The 24,063-nt window shown below is 32.6% G+C and overlaps 3 protein-coding genes, 1 non-coding gene and 1 pseudogene across 21 annotated transcripts; 4 read left to right on the forward strand and 1 right to left on the reverse strand.

The window, feature by feature from the left end:
* The first annotated feature begins 806 nt into the window (after positions 1-806).
* On the forward strand, positions 807-5,877 carry LOC146919224 (uncharacterized). The gene is made up of 4 exons (XM_085712482.1): positions 807-1,575; positions 1,734-2,247; positions 4,683-5,225; positions 5,560-5,877. Exons 1-4 carry the CDS (start codon positions 1,256-1,258, stop codon positions 5,659-5,661), a joined length of 1,479 nt encoding a protein of 492 aa, XP_085568608.1. The 5' UTR covers positions 807-1,255; the 3' UTR covers positions 5,662-5,877.
* A 2,667-nt stretch (positions 5,878-8,544) lies between these two features.
* LOC146919225 (phosphoglycerate mutase-like protein AT74H) lies at positions 8,545-10,648 on the forward strand. Its single transcript, XM_085712483.1, has 5 exons — positions 8,545-9,132; positions 9,251-9,370; positions 9,794-10,007; positions 10,225-10,305; positions 10,406-10,648. The coding sequence occupies exons 1-5, from the start codon at positions 8,589-8,591 to the stop codon at positions 10,509-10,511; spliced, it is 1,065 nt and encodes a 354-aa protein (XP_085568609.1). The 5' UTR covers positions 8,545-8,588; the 3' UTR covers positions 10,512-10,648.
* Positions 10,649-10,931: 283 nt separating this feature from the next.
* TRNAA-AGC (transfer RNA alanine (anticodon AGC)) lies at positions 10,932-11,004 on the reverse strand. Its single transcript has one exon. It is a non-coding gene; the product is annotated as a tRNA-Ala (tRNA).
* Positions 11,005-15,920: 4,916 nt separating this feature from the next.
* On the forward strand, positions 15,921-16,706 carry LOC146919227 (brassinosteroid-responsive RING protein 1 pseudogene; annotated as a pseudogene).
* A 1,663-nt stretch (positions 16,707-18,369) lies between these two features.
* On the forward strand, positions 18,370-23,512 carry LOC146919228 (uncharacterized). 18 transcript variants are annotated; one of them, XM_085712502.1, is made up of 17 exons: positions 18,374-18,754; positions 19,423-19,602; positions 19,696-19,824; positions 19,913-20,003; positions 20,099-20,261; positions 20,599-20,729; positions 20,843-20,883; positions 21,122-21,292; positions 21,389-21,413; positions 21,511-21,567; positions 21,663-21,747; positions 21,947-22,024; positions 22,118-22,208; positions 22,335-22,425; positions 22,521-22,683; positions 23,021-23,151; positions 23,265-23,512. In XM_085712502.1, the coding sequence occupies exons 2-8, from the start codon at positions 19,593-19,595 to the stop codon at positions 21,169-21,171; spliced, it is 615 nt and encodes a 204-aa protein (XP_085568628.1). In that variant the 5' UTR covers positions 18,374-18,754; positions 19,423-19,592; the 3' UTR covers positions 21,172-21,292; positions 21,389-21,413; positions 21,511-21,567; positions 21,663-21,747; positions 21,947-22,024; positions 22,118-22,208; positions 22,335-22,425; positions 22,521-22,683; positions 23,021-23,151; positions 23,265-23,512. The 18 variants fall into 18 exon arrangements, with proteins under 18 accessions (XP_085568621.1, XP_085568628.1, XP_085568624.1 ...); XM_085712495.1 differs by having other exon boundaries at positions 18,370-18,754; positions 19,436-19,602; positions 21,663-22,024; positions 22,118-22,246; XM_085712485.1 differs by having other exon boundaries at positions 18,380-18,754; positions 20,599-20,756; positions 21,663-22,024; positions 22,118-22,246.
* Positions 23,513-24,063: the final 551 nt, after the last annotated feature.

Here is a 24,063-nt window from a genome sequence, read left to right on the forward strand (position 1 = left end):
AGGAGAAAGAATGCTGTTGTATGATATAGTATGGACAGACCATTATAAAATCTGTGATCCTCTTTGATCAAATGGTAAAAAAAAACTTTCCCATGGTGGGAAAGTTTTACCCTTTCCCATGTTAAATGCCACCTTAATTTTATTAAGCAAAAGTAACATTGCCAAAGTAAAACAAGTTTTCGTCTGAAATTAGAGTTTTAAGAGAAAAACTATAAGTATAGTTTGTTCTTTATACATTTATATAAAAGTTACCGAGTATTTCAAGTTACATATTACCAAAACTTAAAATGGAAATTTGTATGGTAATCTAATTTTGTATTGTATTTGCATTTAGTCATTAACGACAAGACAAGTAAAAAAAAAAAGCCAAATTGGAGACTAACTTATTTGTAGATGAGGATGAATTGATGATGATTGATGAGTTGTTTAGTGTGACACTATCAGTAGGATCAATAGAAAGCACAAGTTAACCTACTCAAAATGTAAAAATAGATAACCAATGGTTTATTCATTTGCTATTTATGGTTTGTAATGTAGCCCCACGAAAGCCCGACACCAAAATATTAGAAATTTAGACTTTTTCATAGATTGGAAATTTAGACGTTTCTCTAACAAATTGTGTACTAGTAGATTATCTATCAAATTCATTCATTTATTTCATTCAACCATTGATACTCCAATTATATATAAACCATTTATAGAATAATATAGTTATACACTAAGTTGACAATAAGTCACACTCAAAATAAAAAGCTTAGATTAAAGCCTCTCTCATTTAAGTTTGAGTCCCCACAAAATAATGAACTAGCACATATATCATAAAAATATTGGTATTGAGACACTTTCAGTTCAGCATGAGTGGGTGCAAGTGCAACCTGTCACCTCTGCATGCTCTTGACTTTACCCTCTCCTCTCTGTTTTCCTTTGCAGCTCCATTCTCTTCCTCGTTCACATCGATTCTTTTCTTAAATCTTTGATTTCAAAACTATATACTAATATTACCTTTGTTTTTTCTGAGTTATTTTCAAATTGAATGCATAGGTCCCCCTCATACCTCGTAAAGTGTGTGTTGTCATGCACCTCAACAATTCCACAAGATCTGATTTTATCTAATTCATTACAAAAAACAAAATATAACATTACAAAAGGTTTTTTTGTTGTTAGCTTTGTTTCTAGCTGTAAATTGCATTAGGCAAATTTTTTTCTATTTATCATTATAGAAAACAGAAACCAACATTATTAGAAAAACAAAAATATGAAAGATTCAGAAAAACTAAACCCAACCTTAGTGAATCCCACACAACAACGACCTTCACATTCACACTCAGCAAAGATTATGCTATGGCTAATCCTAGCTGTTTCTCTAACCTACTTCATTTACACTCTCAAACTTGTTTCCACTTCAAGCAATTGCAACCATGGTCCATTTTCCATCAATCACCACTCTTCCAGCATCAAAGCAGCAAACAGCACTACCACTTCTTCTTCTAAAAGAACCGAGCTCCGGCATGTAGTGTTCGGAATTGCAGCCTCATCAAAACTTTGGGAACAAAGAAAGAACTACATAAAACTATGGTACGTACTGATCTTTTAGTGCATAATTTAGTTCTTAGCCGACTAGCTAATCGTCTGATTGGTCTATCAGACGATTTGCATCAGTTGATTCCAACGTCAGTCGATTGTAGTCAATTGGTCAATATATGATTCAACTTATTATTTTTTGGCGTAAACAGGTACAATGAGAAGAAAATGAGAGGAATAGTATGGATGGACGACAACGTGAAAACAAATCTGAACGAAGGTCTACCACCGGTGAAAATATCAACTGACACATCAAATTTTCCATACACAAACAAACAAGGTCACCGTTCCGCCATTAGAATCTCACGCATTGTTTCCGAGACATTGCGTTTAGGGCTTAAAGATGTGCGGTGGTTTGTGATGGGAGACGATGACACGGTTTTTGTGACAGATAATTTGATTAGGGTTTTGAATAAGTATGATCATAAGCAGTTTTATTATATTGGGAGTTTATCAGAGAGTCATTTGCAGAATATATATTTTTCTTATGGAATGGCTTATGGTGGTGGTGGATTTGCAATTAGTTATGGTTTGGCAAAAGCTCTAGTGAAAATGCAGGATCGTTGTATTCATAGGTATCCTGGTCTTTATGGTTCTGATGATCGAATGCAAGCTTGTATGGCTGAACTTGGTGTTCCACTTACCAAAGAAATCGGTTTTCACCAGGTACGTAATTATTGATTATTACTGTAATTATTTATATTTATTTATCTTCACTATATATGCTTCTGTGTGTAGGATTAAGACATGACTTGGGTTCTTTTTCCCTTGAGTGAACTTTCCATTTTTCTTTTTTCCTGTTAGGAGTGGGTAACCGCCAACTTTTACAGCATTTTGTCCCCCCGGGAAATGAATTACATATATAGTGTCGGTGTCTTTTCCACTAGACTCTATTTTTTTAATGAGAAAATAAACAACTTCCTCAAAAAATAACTTAATTAAACTTTCTTACTTCTCAACGTTACAATCTAATGGTTTGACTTTGAAGACATTCTTAAGTAGAATTCCGAATTTGAATTTGGACCAACACATTTTTCCTCCTCAATGTGTATGGTTGACCACTAGTATGTGTGACCACTAGCTCAATAGCCAAATAAAAATTATACCCTCTTCGTGATTTCTTTTATTGGCTCGAAATAATTTCCTTAATCAATTTTATCCATTCATCTAGATTGAAAATTAGAAGCAAAAAGAAATATTGTTTTATCGTCAAGATTATATGCATTTTTACTCCCTACATCCACAAAAAAGAGTTCGGATTATATGCTAAAGATATAAAAGTTAGTTACACATTATCTAGACTATTTAAGAATTAGTTGAATTGTAATGTTTACAAGATCAAAATTTTGAGACAATCATGCATTTAGTACATTCATGATTGTTGAGTCGAGATCGACAATTCATATTCTAATAAAAAATTTAACATTTTTAAAAATAAAAAATATCCAATTTCAAATAGCAACCGTCCGATCTTGATAGACTACTATGTGTGATATGACAAGTGACAACATGGAATAATGAAGGGGAGTACTCCCTCCGTCCCGCAATAGATGATCCATTTAAAAATTTGCAATTTTAACCTAACTTACTTTGACCGTATTTTTCTACTAATATACAAAGACAAATAATATCATATAAGATGTCGTTAGATTCATCTCGATGAGTATTTTCAAAATATCAAATTTTCATAATTTTTTCTAATATATTATTCAAGATATTTAAGCTCAAAGTTATGCATTGACATACGTAATAAGATCAACTGTGTTAAGTATTATGGGATGGAGGGAGTATTATATATGTGTGCCCCTAGAATTCAAGGTAGGTCCCACGTTGTACCAAGCTCTGGCACAAGCGACTTTACACTAAGGAATGGGCTCTGTTTTGTGTGTGCCCTCTGCAGTTATAACTCAGATCATCCCTTCCCTGGGTCAAAATCTAAAAAATAAGCAGAAGAAAATCCATAGGAAATATATATTATAATTATAAAGATCATGAAAGCATCTTTAGATTGTCACGTATGCATGCATGGTATTATGATTTAATAAGTAACCTATTAATTAGATTTGTTCAGCCGTTAAGTTGATCGGTTGTTGCTGAAATGGATTGGTTTGATAGTGATATTTTGTTTCTAACCGAAAAATGCAACTAAGTATTTTATTACTTGCTGAAATAAACACATCCTTTTACATAGGGTGGGTGGCGGACAACTTATTTTATTTATGCCTATTCTATTCACTCAAGTTTCTACAATTTGACTTATTTTACCATTTCTAGTGCAATTCATGGAAAGTGGAGTTTTGGCTATTTTAGTGTATTTTCAACTTTGAACAATTTAGTTTTTCAGTAGTTGACATGTCTATAGTTCAGCAGATATGACCAAGTGCTAATATATAAAAGCTAAGCACTTTTAATGTTTTTCGACCAAACTAGGTCTTTTATTTAGCCTTTCTTTATTAATTAGGTGCAAAAAAGTGATTTTAATTTCTCAGTTCTTTTTGGTTTAATCAGAGTGATCTTGGTCTTGTACTATATTAGCAAATTTTAGAGAGCCATGTCTTCTTTTGTTGAAAATAGAAGTCTGGATAAATTAAATAGTGAGACCAAAAGAGTCTAGGATCACGGTGAGGTAAAAGTCCAAAGAGTACTCATATCTCGACACAAAAAGTCAATACATGGCAATCTAGTTACAAATGAGTCACTAAAGAGACCATTCCGGTTAAACTTGAGGGAGAATGTTGAAAATAGAAGTTTCACGTTGGATAAAATAGTGAGATCAAAAGAGTTTATAAGCAACGAGGTGAAAGACCAATATACTTAGACTTTTTGGATCCTAAACCTCCAAGCTTAGACACTTAAACAAAATATGTAAAACAATCCTCAAATTGAGCCTGTCCTAAAACCCGTCAAATTTTCATATTGGTATGATAGGAGTTGTCTATCTTGATGTAGTTTGAATATGTGCATACAAATTGGAGTATCCCTTGTAATCTGTTTAATTAATTAAACTTTGATTATAAAAAAAAATATGATTCAACGAATTAATGATTGTTATTGTGCTAGTTTTGACACTAATAATAGTCCATGTGTGTTTCTTGGAACAGTATGATGTGTATGGGAACCTATTTGGGCTTCTTGCAGCTCATCCAGTAACTCCATTGGTATCACTGCACCATCTTGACGTGGTTGAGCCAATCTTCCCGAATGCCACAAGAGTGGAAGCGCTTCAACGCCTTACAATACCAATGAAGCTCGACTCAGCAGGACTCATTCAACAATCCATCTGTTACGACAAAGAAAAGAGATGGACCATTTCAGTTTCGTGGGGTTTTGCTGTTCAGATATTTCGCGGGATATTTTCTCCCCGCGAAATTGAAATGCCTTCAAGAACATTTCTTAATTGGTATAGAAGAGCTGATTACACTGCTTATGCTTTCAACACACGCCCTGTTACTCGACACCCGTGTCAGAAGCCTTTTGTGTTTTACCTTTCAAAAGCTAAATTCAATTCTACAGTACAACAGACAGTGAGTGAATATGAAAAGCATCGTGTTCCTCATCCGGAATGCCGATGGAAAATGGCTAATCCTTCTGCTCTTGACAAAGTTGTCGTATATAGGAAGCCAGACCCGCATCTATGGGATAGAGTACGTTCTTCTTCTCTTATATTGTTAGAATTAGTTGAATATTGTTTAAGGTAGTTACAAGTTAGTTATTACTAGTTCGAAATAGTGTAGGATACGGTAAATTCAACTAATTTTAACTAATCATAACTAACTTGTAACTACGTTAAACAATATTAAACTAAATATACGAGCATGTTATTAGTAATGTTTAGCTTCTATACGTTCCAACTTGTTTTGAGTGTGTTTTAGGCTTCTAATTTTAACTTGCAAAACCTAATTGTGGTTTCATATGTTGAGAAATTAATGTTACTTAATTTCTTTGGCTTTTTGCTCATATATTAAATATATTTGGCAGGCTCCAAGGAGAAACTGCTGCAGAGTGATGAAGTCAAACAAGAAAGGAAGAATGGTGATGGATGTGGGTATATGTAAAGATGGTGAGGTCAGTGAACCTTGATTGTAAATTGTGATTGACTAATGTTAGGTTCATGTTTATATTAATTCTTTGTTTTTATTTCTTCATTTATTGAGTCTAAATGTGAAATTTTGTCATTTTCCCTAAAATGGGATGGGGTGTGGAAAGTAGTGTGGGCAAAAAATTTGTAGTTTATAGTCATATTTGATACAGATTGTAATTTAATTTACTGAAATAAAGGAGGAGTTCAATTTGTAATTTACTACTCCTTGGTAGGGGTGTTCAAAAAAACTGGTTCACTTGAACCGAACCAATAACTGCATCGATCTGTTCTCTAAAATCCAAAACCATTTTAAGAAAAACTGATCTGCATTGTTTTAATTCAAAATGGAATAAACCGGTTGGAAAACAATTCAGATATAGGTAACCAAAAGTCAATGATAAAGTAACCACCGTCTCTGACTTGGATCAGTATTGGAGGAATTAAATACCATGATTTTAGCTTCAATATTAATCAATTTCTATAAATTATTATAGATTATTATTATTGCAAATTAAAATCCATGATTATCGCTATAATTTTTCTGAATTTTTTGAAGAAGCATCGAACGATTCTAAGGGCCTGTTTGAAATAGTTTTTGTTTTCAGTTTTTGAAATATACAAGTCCTCTTCTCACAATAGTTATCCTTTTACAAGTTTTAGTTTTTTAGCCCCAAAACTAAAAAATTCAAAACAGTTTCCAAAACTGTAATTTTAAAAATAGTTTAGCAAACAAGTTTTTAATTTTCAAGTTTTTAAAAACTAAAAAAGAGTTTTTGGGAAGTGTTTCAAACAGGCTCTAAGTTTTTTTTTTTTTTGTAAGGAAGAACCATTGGTCTCCTCCCTCGCCTCACAAAGCCTTGTCGCCGGCATTGCTTGTTCCGTCGCCTACTCCTTGGATAAATCTAGTTTGTTTTGTGAAAGTAGATTTTTGATCCAAACTGTATCCATAAATCTAATTTGGATCAGTTTGGATAACCCATTTGCACACCCCTACTCCTTGGATATGATATTTGCTTCATAATTCAGATACCATGCTTGCACAAAAATAAATTAGATGGGAAAATAAATAACTTGAATTTAGTCGCACATAGGTAATTCAGTTGATGAGTTAAGGGACACACAAAATCGGAGTGATCGAGGAAATCGGGCTTCATACCTAAAAAAAACCCGGCTTTGAGCAAGACGCATCGCAGGCAGAGGTCACAAAAGTTCTAACTCTGAACACCAAATTTAACTATATATACATTGCTATTACAAACAAGAAAACATAAAACAGCTACTGAGAAACAATTTAACCCCATTTTCTTTTTGTTCACGTTAACAATTTAAGTATATTATGAATTTGTTTTGATGACATTGAAAACAAAAACGATTTTGGCAGAAATTTCTTCCATGCCAATCATCAAAGTCTGTCCCCATATCAAAACACCTTACTGTTGGGTAATGCATACATCCAAAAGAAGTTTTTTGGTGCCATCGTTAGAATACAATTTCCATATTCAATCTTCTCATGATCAAACGTGATAGATATTCAGAGAGTCAGAGGGGAATCTGGAGACAATGAAAAGCCAAATTCCAGTATCCAACCTATAATAATGTCAAAATTTGCCTTTAAACTATAAATCATGAATAGGGGACCAGCGATATACTAGATTCCTCTATAATCTATGCTTTCCATACCAATGTTAAGAACACAGTCGCTGCAGTAGTCCTTGTGCTTGGCATTTCTGGGAGAACCTTAACCCTTTATTTTTATGTATCTTTTCTGAATATAATAAGACATGTATTTTTTTACATTCTACTTTCGTATCCATAACAAAGGTGTTGCGAACCTGCTCTCAAACAATCAGCCCGGTCCAACGGTTAACGAATCTGCAATCGCTGTTTTACAGAGACGGACTTGAGAAAAACGAGATTGATTTTCTCTCTTTTGGTGACTACTCTTCTCACAAAAAGTACTCACTTCTAAACTCTAATATGACATAAGTGAGACATAATGAGCTAACATATTTAGGATTTTCTCCACATAGGAAGGGAGCTCAGCACCCAACAGATCTCCCCCACACAACTATGTGGAGGAAATCATCAAACCGGCGATATCACAACAAGTTTCAAACTTCCCTCTTCGTAACGCTTTACTCATCATATCAAGATCATCGACATCAATATGAACTTTATCTAACTCCAACAACTTAGCATCCATACAGCCTCAAGTTGTCAATTGGTAAAATATTTAATCATAATGAAAATATTCCATGGTGTTGGAAATATCTTCACAACGGAAAGTTCCCTCTTGGTAACGCTTTACGCATCATATAGCCTCAAGTTGTTGATTGGTAAAAATATTTGATAAGTTAGTTATCAACACTCAATAACTTATAAACTATCAACTAAAAGTTAGTTATCAATTATCGACTAAATTTACCAATGAAAATACGATGTGGAATATTTTCATAAACCGTCATTTTTTACCAATGAAAATACGATACTGATAATTTAGGATTTTTAGCAATTAAAACATTTCTATAATTGATGGCTTATACGTCAGCAATAAGTTATCAGTAGTTAGTCATCACATATAAACTATCAACCATCAACTCTAAATTATAAATTGGTGTATAAGTTAATTTTATCAAACAAACTCTTGAGTCTGTGTCGTGGAGATGGATTAAGAAGTTCAAAAGATGTTGGTTGAAGAATTTTAAGAATTATACTCCAAGGTACAAGACATAGTAATTAGGACCCACACGTAGGCCGCCACTTGTCATTACATATGGACTACTTGGTCTATCATTCATGATAACTAAGATTTTTGATTCATGTCAACCACAAATACACAATGTCCACATTACTACATCAACCATGAATTCTGACTTATGGGTAAGAAATAAATATGTGACTGAGTAGAATTGCATTCAAAAATATCATGGGCATTGCCATAACATCACTACCACTCTCAGTATCTCAACAGAAACATCTTAAAATCAAACCCAACACTAAGTCGAATTATTCTAAGACTAACAACACATACTTACTAATCCAATGTTGTCACAGCCAAAAAGACCCTGTAGATTCACTAACCAACAACAATGGACGTACCAGGTTTCCAGAGAAAAATCCTCTGATAAACCCTTTACTAGCCTCCAACGTTGATGTAGTACCTCCAAGGCCTAGAAGAATAATTCTTGTTAGACATGGAGAGAGTGAAGGGAACGTGGATGAGAGTGTTTACACAAGGGTACCTGATCCCAAAATAGGCCTCACAAATAGAGGTAGGGTTCAAGCAGAGGAATGTGGACAAAGAATCAAGAACATGATTGAAAACGATGGTGATGAAAATTGGCAACTCTACTTTTATGTGTCTCCATATAGAAGGACTCTTGAAACTTTGCAAAGCTTAGCTCGTCCCTTTGAACGTTCAAGAATTGCTGGATTCAGAGAAGAGCCTCGGATTAGAGAACAAGATTTCGGTATTGAATAATTAATTAACTAATTCAAAAGTTTTTCTACCTAGTTTAGTTTTCTGTCTTGTATATTGGTATGTTCTCAAATTTATTTATTGTTTCTTTGTGATTTATGTTATGTAAGGGAATTTTCAAAATAGAGAGTTGATGAAAGTTGAAAAAGCGCAACGCCATCTTTATGGTCGTTTCTTTTACCGATTTCCAAATGGTGAATCTGCGGCTGATGTATACGATAGAATCACAGGTAGCAATTTTTTCTATATAGCAATTTTTCGCAATTGAATCGTGATCTTTTATATTGTTGAGAGTTACCGTTAAATAAAGAGTATGTAAAGTTAATCAACTGATTAGGTTTGTTAGAGGTAGTTAGGCTAAATCACAACTGAACTTGCCATTTTCAACAAGCTTCATATATATACTATCTTGCGGAAGATGCCATGTTTAGTTGCCATTGAGCCGAACTAACAATAATAACCGACTTTATAAACTCCATTATTAAATATGACCGATGAACCTCAATTATAGTCACGCTGGGGATTGCAGTTTTGTAGGAACGTAAAAAAATCTTGATGTCACGCCTTGATCGCAGACTTTTATTTAAAACATTATCCTTGCAATATTCAAGTATGATTAACAATCTAATGTTGGATTTGATATTGATACATAGGATTTAGAGAAACACTAAGAGCAGATATTAATATTGGACGGTATCAGCCACCCGGGGAGAAGAATTTTGATGTGAACTTGGTCATCGTGTCACATGGTTTAACGCTTAGAGTTTTTCTTATGAGATGGTATAAATGGACGGTTGAACAATTCGAGGGTCTCAACAATTTTGGCAATGGAGGCGAGCTTGTCATGGAAAAGGGTTATGGTGGAAGGTAACTGATCGATATAATCCTCTCTATAGCAACTGATGTTTGGTATCTGGCACATATCATATATGTCATTACATTCAATTAATTTGTTTTCTCATATTAATAAGTGTGTCCACGTATCAATGTCGTGTACATGTTCGTGTCAGCAGCAATGTTACTTCTTTATGCTTTTTTCATCATTTGTAAATTAAGGTTAGTTTCCACATTACAAATTTAACAGGTATAGCTTATCAATGCATCATGATGAACAAGAGTTAAGACAGTTTGGATTGACTGATGAAATGCTGATTGATCAAGAATGGTAAGAATAGAATTATGATCCTAATTATTACTCATAGTTTCTCATTGCTATATATTTTGATGAGTTATATACTGATTTATATGATGGTCAATTTGTGAAGGCATAAATTTGCAAGGCCTGCTGATCTGAATTACGACTGTCCAATGGTGAATTCCTTCTTTCCTCATCTTCATGAAGAAGCAAACAGAAGCCAACAAAAAGGGTAGTGAACTAGTGATCCGCCATAAATTTGTAGCAATATAATGCTTGATGCATTGGCGACGGATAGTACATATTTTGTAACATAAACAGAAAAAAGGTGTACAAATTTTGCAGTAATTGAAGAAGTAGATGATTTTGTAAATTCTATACTATACTAGTTGCTGTCTCAGCTGTATCATCATCATCATCATGAATGTGGCTATTTAACTCTTACTAATTTCAATCATTGTTGTGTAGGATTAGTTAATCAATTTCGAAAACACTGTTATATTAATCACCATGCTAAGGATTTTAATAGTGTTTCTTCAGAACTTTTACTATGCGTGTTGATGTTGGAGAGAAAAAAAAGCAAAAGATGAAAAATATTGAAAAAAGCACACGAAGATTGAAAGAAAAAAGCACACGAAGATTGAAATATGGAAATATGGAGATGCGGGGTATCGATCCCCGTACCTCTCGCATGCTAAGCGAGCGCTCTACCATCTGAGCTACATCCCCTTTTGATGTTTGTAACCTGCATGAAAATATATTATACTTGTTTCACTCAACACTCTTTCACTTATGCACAAGTTTCTATCCATTCCTTGGTAAATCTTCACCGCTGAACTTGAATAATCAACGGACAACCATAATAAAATTAAAAGAATCAGCCAGAAAATCACAAACTTCTGATGGTGTTTTTGAAAAAATAAAACTCTTCATGGGGGTGAGAAAATAACTTTTCAAATATGAATGAATATATAACATTTCTTTTTCAGCCCCCCAAAAATCTTCCAAGGCCCCCTAAAACACCAAATTTGCCTTATATGCAACATAAGGTAGATATGTACCGGATTGGTTAGGCAGATAACTACAGGACGCTGCAAGATCAGGTAGATATATATAGGATGGGTTAGGGAGATATCTACAGAACGCCTTGTTACGGTTAATGGTTATACACTGGAGAGATCATCATATAGGATAGAACATAATTTTGGTACTTTATTTCCTCTTTTACAACCCACTTGAATTTTCTTCTAAACCTTGCAATTTAAAGGTGATTTTGAGTTTTCCATCACAATCATTCCAACAATTAGCATTAATCTTCACTAAATTTAGATCAATTAGCTGGTAATTCGTACTTCTTCCTATCACATTGAAAATTTGCATAATTTTCATTGTTTTTTTTTTTTTTTTTTTTTATAGTTTATGCACAATTATGCATATACCCTAAAAGCTAAAGATCAAATACAATATATAAATGGGGAGAAAAGAGTATCAAAATTGAGTTTCTCATATCTTTAAATTAGGAACAAGATTCAACTATGGGTCGATTTTACCTTTACTTTGATGCGCAGAGAAGGATAAAAAAAATGGATGAAAAATGGTTTGGAGAGCTATGAGTCGATTTAGGACTCACCGAAAGAAAGAAGAAATAAGATCGTATACCCCTGTACTTAAAATACGAATTCTGTATATAAGTACCTAACCAATCCAGTAGATATATACCAGATGCTCAAATTAAGGGTGAATTGGGAAATTTGGGGGGCGCAAGAGATTTTGGGGGGGTCCGATAAAGAAATGTTCATGAATATATTAGTGATTTGGGCCTAAAGTTGATAATATAAACAATAATTTTTTTGTTTATTATAATATTGATACGAAGTTTCCACCGCCGCTTAACAATGACTAATCTCCATCGCGGAACCTATAAGACACACACGGTGAATTCTCTTCTCCCTTCCAGATTTTTTTCTCTACGCATGAGTCACGAATCAAATCCCTGACCATATGCTTAAGGGGTCAATGTCCCTTAATACTTGGATCAATCTATTGTTTGTATATAAACAATGTTTAATCCCCTCACAAAAATTATTTAATAAAAAAAAATTATTTAATAAATTTTATTAAGTATTTTATATATTATATATGCTCTCAATCAAAAAAATTCTCTTATGTCTATAAAAAATATATTTTATGATTCTGTCTCCTAAGCCATTTTCTTGCCATTATTGATTGTCATGAGGCACAAAAAGATCTGACAAGCTTGGATGTATGCAGTTTTATTTCCAACTTCTCATGACTTGTGAACTTTGTGATGCTAATTCTTAACTTCAATCAACCTAATGGCAGACAGTTTCTGATAACTAGGCATTACTAGAATCAAATTAAGAAACTCTAAGGTAAAGTCATCATAGTTGGACTTAGCTGGCCAGTTACTGCCACTCCAATTTAGTATTTTGGATTAAAATAAGAATTTAAAAGACTTTACAATCAAAAGACTTTAACAAAATTTTATTTTGGCCAGTTTCCTATACATATTAGTATTTAACAAAATTTACATCAAAAGACTTTACAATCAACATAATTACTTAATAATGCTACTACATTTTTTGTAAGCAAAAAAAACAAGACAACTATTTAGGCTCATAAGAAGTTTTGACACAAAAAGTTTGGGACTAATACTTGCGTTTCTCCACAAACAACAAGGTTTAATAATGTGTACCATATAGGTTTCCTAGATTATCGGTGTCTCAACTCTCTAATGCCATCCTAACAAATACGCATGCGGACACAGAATGATATGTAGACATTCCAATTTAAGAAAAATGCTATTGTATCATGGATGAAGATAGGAAACAATTATAGAAGCAAAAGTAAAGAAAATAAAAGAGGAAAGTGTAAGTGTAACATGATATTGTGATTCGGATAGGGATTGAAGTCATTGAGGTTAGACAAAGAATGAGACAAAAACAAACAAAGATAATAGTTGAGTTGATGAGTGGGGACTAGGTGAGTTTGGAGTTATATAGGTAATGGTGAAAGGAAGGGTACATTTTTTTTTTAGTAAGGAAGGGTACATGAATATATTAGAAATTATGTTTATTTTATTTTGGTGATTGGAGAGAAACAATGAATGTGGACCAATATGGTGTCTTGGCCTCATCAGACACTAATGTCAGAAGAGATTGGCTATAAGGTTATTGCCATTTTTGATGCCTGGTTGGTGGTGGCCAAACAAAACACAGTACATAGCTTCTTACATTTGTGCCTCGTGTCCTGTATGGCCTTATATTGTTGCCACGCCTTCTCTTATTGTCCTGCTTTCCAACATTTCCAACTCATGCTGATGGCATCTCACTCAAATCCTATCATCAAGTCCTTTATTCTCTCTCTTTCTCACTTGTATTATGTGAGGAATCAACTTGAGAAGATTAACAAGGATAGTTTATGTTTATGGTATATGTAATAGGAAAATATTTGATTTTTGATGCACCATTAGTCCATGGAAATAATCTCATTTGCCACAAACCTGTGATTTCCGTCAAAATCAACTGAAAATTAAATGCATGAAGAAATAAACTCTCACCAAAGACTCTCAAGTCTCAACCCTAAAGTTCCCTCATTTTTTTTTCTTCCAATTTTCTCTCTCTAAGCCACACAAAAAACATGAAGAATGAAATGTCTCATATAGAGTTTAGATCTCGAGAAAATCATACCCCAATTTTCCATTTGTACACGGTATAATCCGAAGGTTGTATGTTATATGCTAAATCGTACCACAATTTTACCAAATCGAATCACGGTTTTAGTCGAAGCAAAAGTGTCAAAACTGATCCAAAATCATGCCACGATTTTACCAAATCGGACCAGGATTTTGGCAGCACTTCGCCATCAAATTTGAGTCAATATTCAACAATTCGTTTCTTAAAGATGCTTTCAGAGCCAAATGGATAAAGCTAACATTATAATGTTGCATTCGATTGGTCGATTGCATATGACATGCATCTAATCGATCTACTCCAAACTCCCACGAAGTTGTTATCATGAACTGTTTAAATCAAATTAACTTCCATGGGCCCGTCGACATTAATTTGCCTCCAATAGAGGGACAACACTTGTGTGACATTATGTCACAGTGACATTAAATCTGGATCACACAACACACATTGTCACACAACATCTGGGCCACACAACACACCACCTTTGTGTGGCCCAGATTTAATGTCACCGTGACATAATGTCACACAAGTCCAATCCCCAATAGAGCTTCATATCTTCTTAAAAAAATAAAAAATCTTGATATCACTCATTTTATAATGTTGATATACTCATCTCTCGAGCTTAGCATCGAAAAAAAAAATCTTACTTAAATTTTACTAATAAATCTATCATTGTAATTCAACATCATTAACTTATTCTGATACAACTAATTAAATGTGATATATACGAAAGTTTGAATATCTTGAACAAAATCGTGAAGTCCTACTCTACAATAACAAATATGGCCCCGTTGCATTTAAAATGACATTAAATCAACAAGTGGTCAAATTTCACCATCATGGTGCCATTTTTCCACGGCACTATGGTAGGTATGTACCATCATATGCATATGAATGAATGTCAAAAAGAAAAAGAGATAGAGTTGGGACATGATCTTTAATTTAAATCAAGCCAGACGTCTATCTTATAAGTTAGAGTTAGCAAGGCCCCAACTAGAGATAGGACAATGACTCCATTAAGGTCGATGGTATATTCAATGTAACATCTCTATTCTATACGTACAAATACAGGTGTGGTACGAGTTGAAAAATTAATATATTTACTACTATAGGTGTATAACCCTATACGACGTAATGCATCCAAGGTTTTCGAAGATATTCATTCTTTCATCATGAGCCATGATAAATTTTAGTATTTCTTATAGTTATTGAAAAAACATATATTTTAATCCAAGTTTTATTTACCCACCATCACTATTGAAAAAACATATATTTTATTTTCAACTAGTCAGCTTCATAGCTTCAAACCAACTTTCAATTTTACCAAATTAGTTCAATTCAACCCAAACTACACAAATATTGTGGTTGGCGTGACCTAAATTGGGTGAATTAACACCCCAAATAGCAGTGAATGAATAATTTATTTTAAAGAAAACATCTAGCATTAAACCCAGAAATTAAATATAGAGGAATGAGAAATTGTAGATTCAAACTTGCGTTTCCATATATCAAATGTGTTTGCAGATTTTTTTTGTAAATAAACAGCATGACAATAGACACCGGAAACTCACACACACATAAGTGGATAAGTCAAAATTCAAACCCCAATCACAATGTCTGACCTAACAATTTTGATATTTTTATCAGTTAAACTAGGACATTTGTAGATTGTGTTTGCAATTTTTTTTTATCATTTAAACTATATTTACGAGATTTAAATAATGATAATAAAATTATTTTGGCAGAATGTTGACAAAATATTTAGTTTATCATTTTGCTTTAATGAATATAGGCGACAAAATGCACAATCAAGACAGCAGTTAAAAACACACTGCTACTAACTCCCTTTCTCAGTCATTTTAATGAAATCAAACTTGATAAAATAAAACAAAGCCCATTATTGGAATTCCAACATCAAACTTCGGTCCACAGCTTGCAATCTATTTAATGCAGCTATGTTTGTGCATTATCACTGACATTGTCTGTCTACTGCTAACATAGTAACACTCACTCACTCCCTCTGTCTTAAATCATAGTAGTAATTTCTTTCTATTCATCATTCAATCATCTTCTGCTAGCACTGAATCATACATGTAGCAAAATCTCCTCCTAATTTCAGATTCATAGAGAACCAAACTACTATATTCAATAAAATAAAATAAAAACAAGACTTGGCATTTGTGGGAAAATGGGGTTCCCTACGGATATTGTGTTGCCAAAGGTGTTTGTACAGATCCTTTCCATGCTATCTTTCATCAAAAAACTTGTTACCATCTTCTTCTTTTACTTCGGTCTTGATTCCGGCTTCGCCTTTCCAGAGAGTGTGCCTGAATTTCAATCAGTTAATCCACTGCAGCTCATCAAAGAAATCCTACCGGTGGTGAAGTTCTCGGAGCTGGAGCTGGCGGTGGAAGGCTGCGCCGTCTGCCTCTGTGAGTTCAAGGCGGAGGATGAGATCCAACGGCTCACAAACTGCCGCCATATCTTCCACAGAAGCTGCCTGGACCGTTGGATGGGATATGATCACACAACATGTCCTTTGTGTCGCACAACGTTCCTACCACATCACATGCAAGATGCATAGGTTGTAACTCAGACTTAAGGATGAGGTGTTTCTTTCATTTCATCTGTGTGTGTATAAATATTACATACAAAACAAAGATGTCAAAGATAACTTTGGTTGATGTTATGTATCAATTTTGTTATGATTTTTGTGAATGTATGTAGCACTAGCTCCAAAATTTTGTTTTCAGAACTAGTTTTCACTGTTCTTTTCCATCTTCATAGTGTGTTGGCCCTTTTTCAACAATTGACCAAGGCTAATGAGGTTACTCTTCATTTTTGGCACATACAACACCTCTGAGATGCAGGATTCTTTGCCCTTCTTTCTTTGAATCATCACTTTATCATTACATTTTGCATTTACAACACTATTATCTGCAAATCTAATTATTGTCATGACTATTTGATTAAGATCAATAAACCAAGACCTTTTACCATTTGAGCATTATGTGTCAAGATACCACTGATCTCCATCTTGATCATCTTCACTTTTGATTGTTTCTATCAATAGGACTCCATCTGATTCAGAGTTATCAACAACGTCAGCATTCAACTGCAATGTCCCCACTTTTGACTATTATAACATTGAATGCCCTTCTTATTGAATTTCTTTTTCTCCCATTTGTGATTGTTGAAGCCACTTTTTGCACTAATTTGAATTGTGTTCTTGACACCTAACTTCTCAAAATTAACTTGTTATTTGTTATACTAGTAGCCTAACTAACAAACTAACTTGTTTCTTACCACACAAGCAACACTACTTATCACAATAATACAACAAAAACAATCGAGTTTTATCCCAATAAATGGGGTCGGCTAACTAATCACAACTAACAATCAACTAATTTGAAATACAACTACTGATACTAAGTTGATAGATTTTTACATATTTTAGAGACTAGATTGATGTTTTTCATTTACTTTAAAGACTATTCATCAAATTTAAACTCGAATACATATCACATAAAGCATCAACACTAGATTTGAGCACAAGGCTCAAATCACGAAATTAACTAGACGTGGCGCCTGGGCACTAGATTGGGTGTTGAGACTCCGACTTCAAATTTCTAGCATCGTGCATAGGGTTGTAAGTTGTTCGAACAAAACCGATAAAAATGAAAACCCAAACTGAAAATTACCATATATTTTTTGGCTCGGTTCAAAAATCAAATCAAACCAAAAGAAATCGAATTGGGTTGGTTCGATTCTCAATTTTTAATTTTCAAATCCAATGAACTTAACCGATATGTGCACCAAACTTACCAAGTCCATTTTGACTTAATCCAGGTCCAACATTTTACTAACATCCTCAAATTAAAACAACAAAAAACACGAGCAAACCAAACCGAACATAATGAAACTTGAAAACAACAAATATAACACGAGAAAACCAAATCGAACCATAATGAAACTTTGACATCAACCCCTTCAATGGAATTTCTTAACTTGCAAATAACATGGTGTAGCCTAATAGGGACTTGAATATATTGGTTGTTAACTTTTAAATAAAATTACTGTTTTTTTTTTAAATTATATTTTCTGACGAACCGATCAACTGAATTGAACCAAACTGTATATCATCAATTTAGTTTTGTCTTGTTCCATTTTTGAAAAATGCCAAAAACCGAACCAAACCTATGTAGATTTAATCAATTTGGGCATTTTATTTACTGAAAATCAAACCAAGCCAAACCTTTACACCCTAATCTTTCATACTTTGTCTTTTAAATATGGTGTCCTTATATTCCTATCATTTTGGAAATCTCCTGTTATAATAAATCTCTTATAATATAAGAAAGGAGTGCACGCTGCACCACAGGCCGACATTTGGCAGCTGCTTTGTGTGACAAGTGGTGTAATTCGTGTGCTGACAAGTGGCAAAACTTTTTTCTTTTCAAAAGCTTTTCCCACACTTTCTTCCCTCTTCTAAATTTGAATTTCAAACCTACAATCAAAGTTTTGTTTAATATTATTGTTTCACTCTTCCCAACTATGTTAAATCAGTAGAAACATCTTTCTCTCATTTCATTTTCCCATTGCAAGCTTCTATCTCTTCTATACTCAAATAAGCTTCATTATTCTTTCATTCTTCCATTTTTTTTATTTATTCCTCTACATTTTTGCTGATTCTTATCCAATTAATCTTTGGTTTTGTTTGATTTTTTTTTTCTGTTGCAGGTTACTATTATCAACTCATCTTCGTGGTATGTTTTTAGAGCTTTTTTTCGGTTTTTGTTAAATGGGTTGGTGCTGGCTTTGTTTTCCAGTTTTGTTTTTTATCTTCTTTGCTTGCATAAATAGATTTTACATCAAAGATCATATTTTATAACATGGGTTAGTGCTGATTTTGTTTTTCAGTTTTGATTTTAATCATCTATACTTTAATGAATAGATTTATCTTCAAAGTTCATGTTTTTATAATGTGTTTTAGTGTTGGGTTCTTTTTGATTTTTCCTTCTCATTGGTTATGCTTCCATGAATATATTTATCATCAAAGTTCATATTTTTATAACGTGAAAAAAAAATAATGTGTTTTAGTGTTGGGTTATGTTGATTTTTCGTTTTCATTATTTTTGCTTCCATAAATATATTTATCATCAAAGTTCATAATTTTATAATGTGTCTTAGTGTTGGGTTATGTTTGATTTTTCATTTTTATTATTTTTGCTTCAATGAATATATTTATCATCAAAGTTCATAATTTTATAATGGAGTTTATTGTTTGGGTTCTTTAGCATCAATAATCATGTTTAAAGTGTTGGGTTGTTTTATGAATCACTTTCTTAATAATGGAAAAATTCAAATTTGTAATTGGTTATTTTTTGTATTTTGTTTGTCTTCAATATCATCTTCATAATATGTTTCTGATTAGTTATTTGAAGCAGAGAAAAATGAGATGACCATCAAAGCCACTGATCATAAGTTTAGGTTAGTGTTTATTGGTGGAACAATCATCATAATGTTAACAAACATGAAATACCAAAACCATCCTTCAATTTCAAAGACTTTGATGAGATCAAACAGAGAGGTGTAAGGCCAGATATGCTTATAGGTTAGTTTAAATAATTTATGTGATATGTTTTTGTTGATGTGTTAATCAATTAATTTATTGTTATGTCATTAACAATTTTCATGTGTTGCATAGATGTCATTGGAGCTTTTCATGAGTTAGGTTACACTGAAACTGTGCCTGGGAGTAGGAAAATTCAGATTAACTTCTGGATGAAAGATCTGAAGTACAATTTCATACTCTATTTCAATTTAATGCTAAAATGTCAGTATTTACAAAATCTTATTCATTTTATATTCATTCACTATTTTTTTATATATTTAATCTGCTTTATTATAAATGCATTTTATAGATAAGCATGAACTTGGTGTCTCTAATGCATGGAATGCTACAAAACTCTTCATAAATCCTGAAATTCCAGAAGTGCTTGAATTCTCAAAAGGGTACTTACTACTTACTATGTCAAAACCAATATAGCAATTCTATATGTCATTAACTCCAGATGAGTTATGGTAGTTATTGCGTTGAATGTGTTCAGGTTACCTTTAGACAATGCAACTTTGTCACAGAGTCAACAGTTGAGTTTTCAATCACAACTCTTAACTCAATCTTCATCATCTCTGTCTCAATCAACCTCTACTGAAAGATTCATTGGCATTGCTGTTGTTCAACCACTAAGTGACATTTTGCAACTTCGGGAGGTATGATTAAGAAATATTGCTCTATACTATATCCATTGAAATGATTAATCTCAACTTTATATATTCATCGACACTATATGTGATACGATGTTTAGCATTATATTATATGGTAGTAACTGGTAGTAGTGGATGATATTATATTACTTTAAATCCATGGAATGTATTGACTATTTGTATTTATCATAGACAACTTTGTGTGTAACTGTTGTGAAAATCAATCAAGTGAAACCCTCCAAGAATGGTTGGCATTATATTATACGGTAGTAACTGATAGTAGTGGATGATATTATATTACTTTAAATCCATGGAATGTATTGACTATTTTTATTTATCATAGACAAATGTGTGTGTAACTGTTGTGAAAATCAATCAAGTGAAACCCTCCAAGAATGGTTGGTACTACAAAGCATGCAGTAAATGTTCAAGGGCTGCCAAGGGTGATACTTTACCTCTTTTGTGTTCTAAAAGGTATGAGACAAATGCTATCAATCTGAGGTATGCCTTTAAAAATACAAAATATAGATTGACGTATTCCTTTTAAACAAGATTTTGTTTATCCATATAGTATTAAATTTTTTCAGGTTTAAGTTGGAGGTGGAATTTGAATATAATGATGTCGCAAGTAAGCTTTTTTTTCTTCTTGGCTCGTGAGTGCAATGAATTGCTTGAAACTATGGTTGCTGACCTCAGAGGGTCATGACTGATGTATTTCTATATTCCTTAGTATTCATCATCATCTTCTTAATTTTGAAATCACCTAATTAATACAATATTGACAGCTATCAAAACACTTAATATGAAACATATTTTATCAGTTTATTCTTATATATTATCTGTTATAACTTCATTATTTCATTTAGGCTGGCGTCACGAATCCTTTGGAATATCCAATACTGCTGGACCAACTTGAAAAGAGAGTAGTTGTTTGTAAAGTTAAGTGGCAGCCAACATGGGATAATTGTTCGGTTCAAGCAGTCAAGGAGGATGATGGGGTGATTGAAAAGATCAAAAATTTATTTCCAAAAGATCATGTACGATGTTAATATGAATATAAATCATGAGCTTTTAAATAAACGTACATATCAATTAGTATTCTAATAAGAACATACTTATATCATATTATGTAGGTGGAAGAACTTTTGCAGATTTAAGGTGTTGGAACTGAAGAGCTATTGTTTCCGCCCACTTAATATTTCTGTCACTTGCTATTTTATAATACATAATACATAGCGTGTTCTTTCCATGCCAGATTAATCACATACCCAATGACTCTGAAAGTATTGATGGTCTTGAAACTCTCCCAACTGTGAGTTTATTCACTTTCATTCCTAATATATTAGATACATCTCATAATCATCATATTGTCATATATAATAATATCATAACTTATTGTTGTTGCAGCCAACACTATTTGGATTCTGTGAGAACGAGCTTGATGGCCAGTCTTCCCGTACACCAGGGAAAAGAAGTGCATATTCTCATCTTGGTAAAGACGTCGAAAGCCAAGATACATGCTCAACCAAACAATCTTCAACAAAGTTTAGGAGAAACATCAAGAGTGAAAAGAAAGATTAATATCTGCTCAGTAGTTGATCTTTTGATATATAACATATTTTTAAACACTCAATTGCCATATGTGGCGTTACCTCATATGCTAATTTTGGTTCAGTTAATATCATATGTAGCAATACCAAAACCATCCTTCAATTTCAAAGACTTTGATGAGATCAAACAGAGAGGTGTAAGGCCAGATATGCTTATAGGTTAGTTTAAATAATTTATGTGATATCCTTTTGTTGATGTGTTCATCAATTAATTTATAGTTATGTCATTAACAATTTTCATGTGTTGCATAGATGTCATTGGAGCTTTTCATGAGTTAGGTTACACTGAAACTGTGCCTGGGAGTAGGAAAATTTAGATTAACTTCTGGATGAAAGATCTGAAGTACAATTTCATATTCTATTTCAATTTAATGCTAAAATGTCAGTATTTACAAAATCTTATTCATTTTATATTCATGCACTATTTCTTTATATATTTAATCTGCTTTATTATAAATGCATTTTATAGATAAGCATGAACTTGGTGTCTCTAATGCATGGAATGCTACAAAACTCTTCATAAATACTGAAATTACAGAAGTGCTTGAATTCTCAAAAGGGTACTTACTACTTACTATGTCAAAACCAATATAACAATTCTATATGTCATTAACTCCAGATGAGTTATGGTAGTTATTGCGTTGAATGTGTTCAGGTTACCTTTAGACGATGCAACTTTGTCACAGAGTCAACAGTTGAGTTTTCAATCACAACTCTTAACTCAATCTTCATCATCTCTGTCTCAATCATCCTTTATTGAAAGATTCATTGGCATTGGTGTTGTTCTGCCACTAAGTGACATTTTGCAACTTCGGGAGGTATGATTAAGAAATATTGCTCTATACTATATCCATTGAAATGATTAATCTCAACTTTATATATTCATCGACACTATATGTGATACGATGTTTAGCATTATATTATATGGTAGTAACTGGTAGTAGTGGATGATATTATATTACTTTAAATCCATGGAATGTATTGACTATTTTTATTTATCATAGACAACTTTGTGTGTAACTGTTGTGAAAATCAATCAAGTGAAACCCTCCAAGAATGGTTGGCATTATATTATATGGTAGTAACTGATAGTAGTGGATGATATTATATTACTTTAAATCCATGGAATGTATTGACTATTTTTATTTATCATAGACAAATGTGTGTGTAACTGTTGTGAAAATCAATCAAGTGAAACCCTCCAAGAATGGTTGGTAGTACAAAGCATCCAGTAAATGTTCGAGGGCTGCCAAGGGTGATACTTTACCTCTTTTGTGTTCTAAAAGGTATGAGACAAATGTTATCAATCTGAGGTATGCCTTTAAAAATACAAAATATAGATTGACGTATTCCTTTTAAACAAGATTTTGTTTATCCATATAGTATTAAATTTTTCCAGGTTTAAGTTGGAGGTGGAAGTTGAATATAATGATGTCGCAAGTAACCTGATTAGAGATTAATATCTGCTTAGTAGTTGATCTTTTGCTATGTAACATATGTTTAAACACTCAATTGCCATATGTGGCGTTACCTCATATGCTAATTTTGGTTCAGTTAATATCATATGTAGCAATTCTAAACAATGTTGCTATTTTTGTTAAAATTACTCCCAGCAACTTATATATAACTTCTATGTTAATATTTTTATATCTACCTTTTATATCATTTATTGCTTCTTCTATTAACGATTTTACAACATTGATACTTATCAGGATATATATATGATTTATCATGAATTACTTCCATATATTCAAGTTCAAATAATAAATTATTACAAATGTCTTACTTCCAACTTGCCACACATTTGTATACATATATTTCAGAAAATTCTCTATATATATGTACATTATCACAAAACAATAACTGATGGTTTTTAAAGCATTGATTTATATGTTGATCACATAAATCATATCAAATAAAAAGTTATACTATAACTATGAAATTTATTTTCAGATTGATTAATTCAAATTGTTCTTTTAATTGTTTTTGTATAATATCGAAATACAGTCGATAAACATAAATATTCTTAATATCATATCCATAGTTCACATAATCATAGACCATTAACATATATATATATATATATATATATATATATATATATATATATATTCAATTTCCATTTCGAATTAACCAACTGTGTATATATTTTCGATTTCAATAACGGGAGAATAATACATAACTTAATCTTTGTCCCA

This window comes from Medicago sativa, chromosome 5 (assembly GCF_051527215.1).
Source record: "Medicago sativa cultivar Bolivia chromosome 5, Bolivia_mono, whole genome shotgun sequence".
Lineage (NCBI taxonomy): Eukaryota > Viridiplantae > Streptophyta > Magnoliopsida > Fabales > Fabaceae > Medicago > Medicago sativa.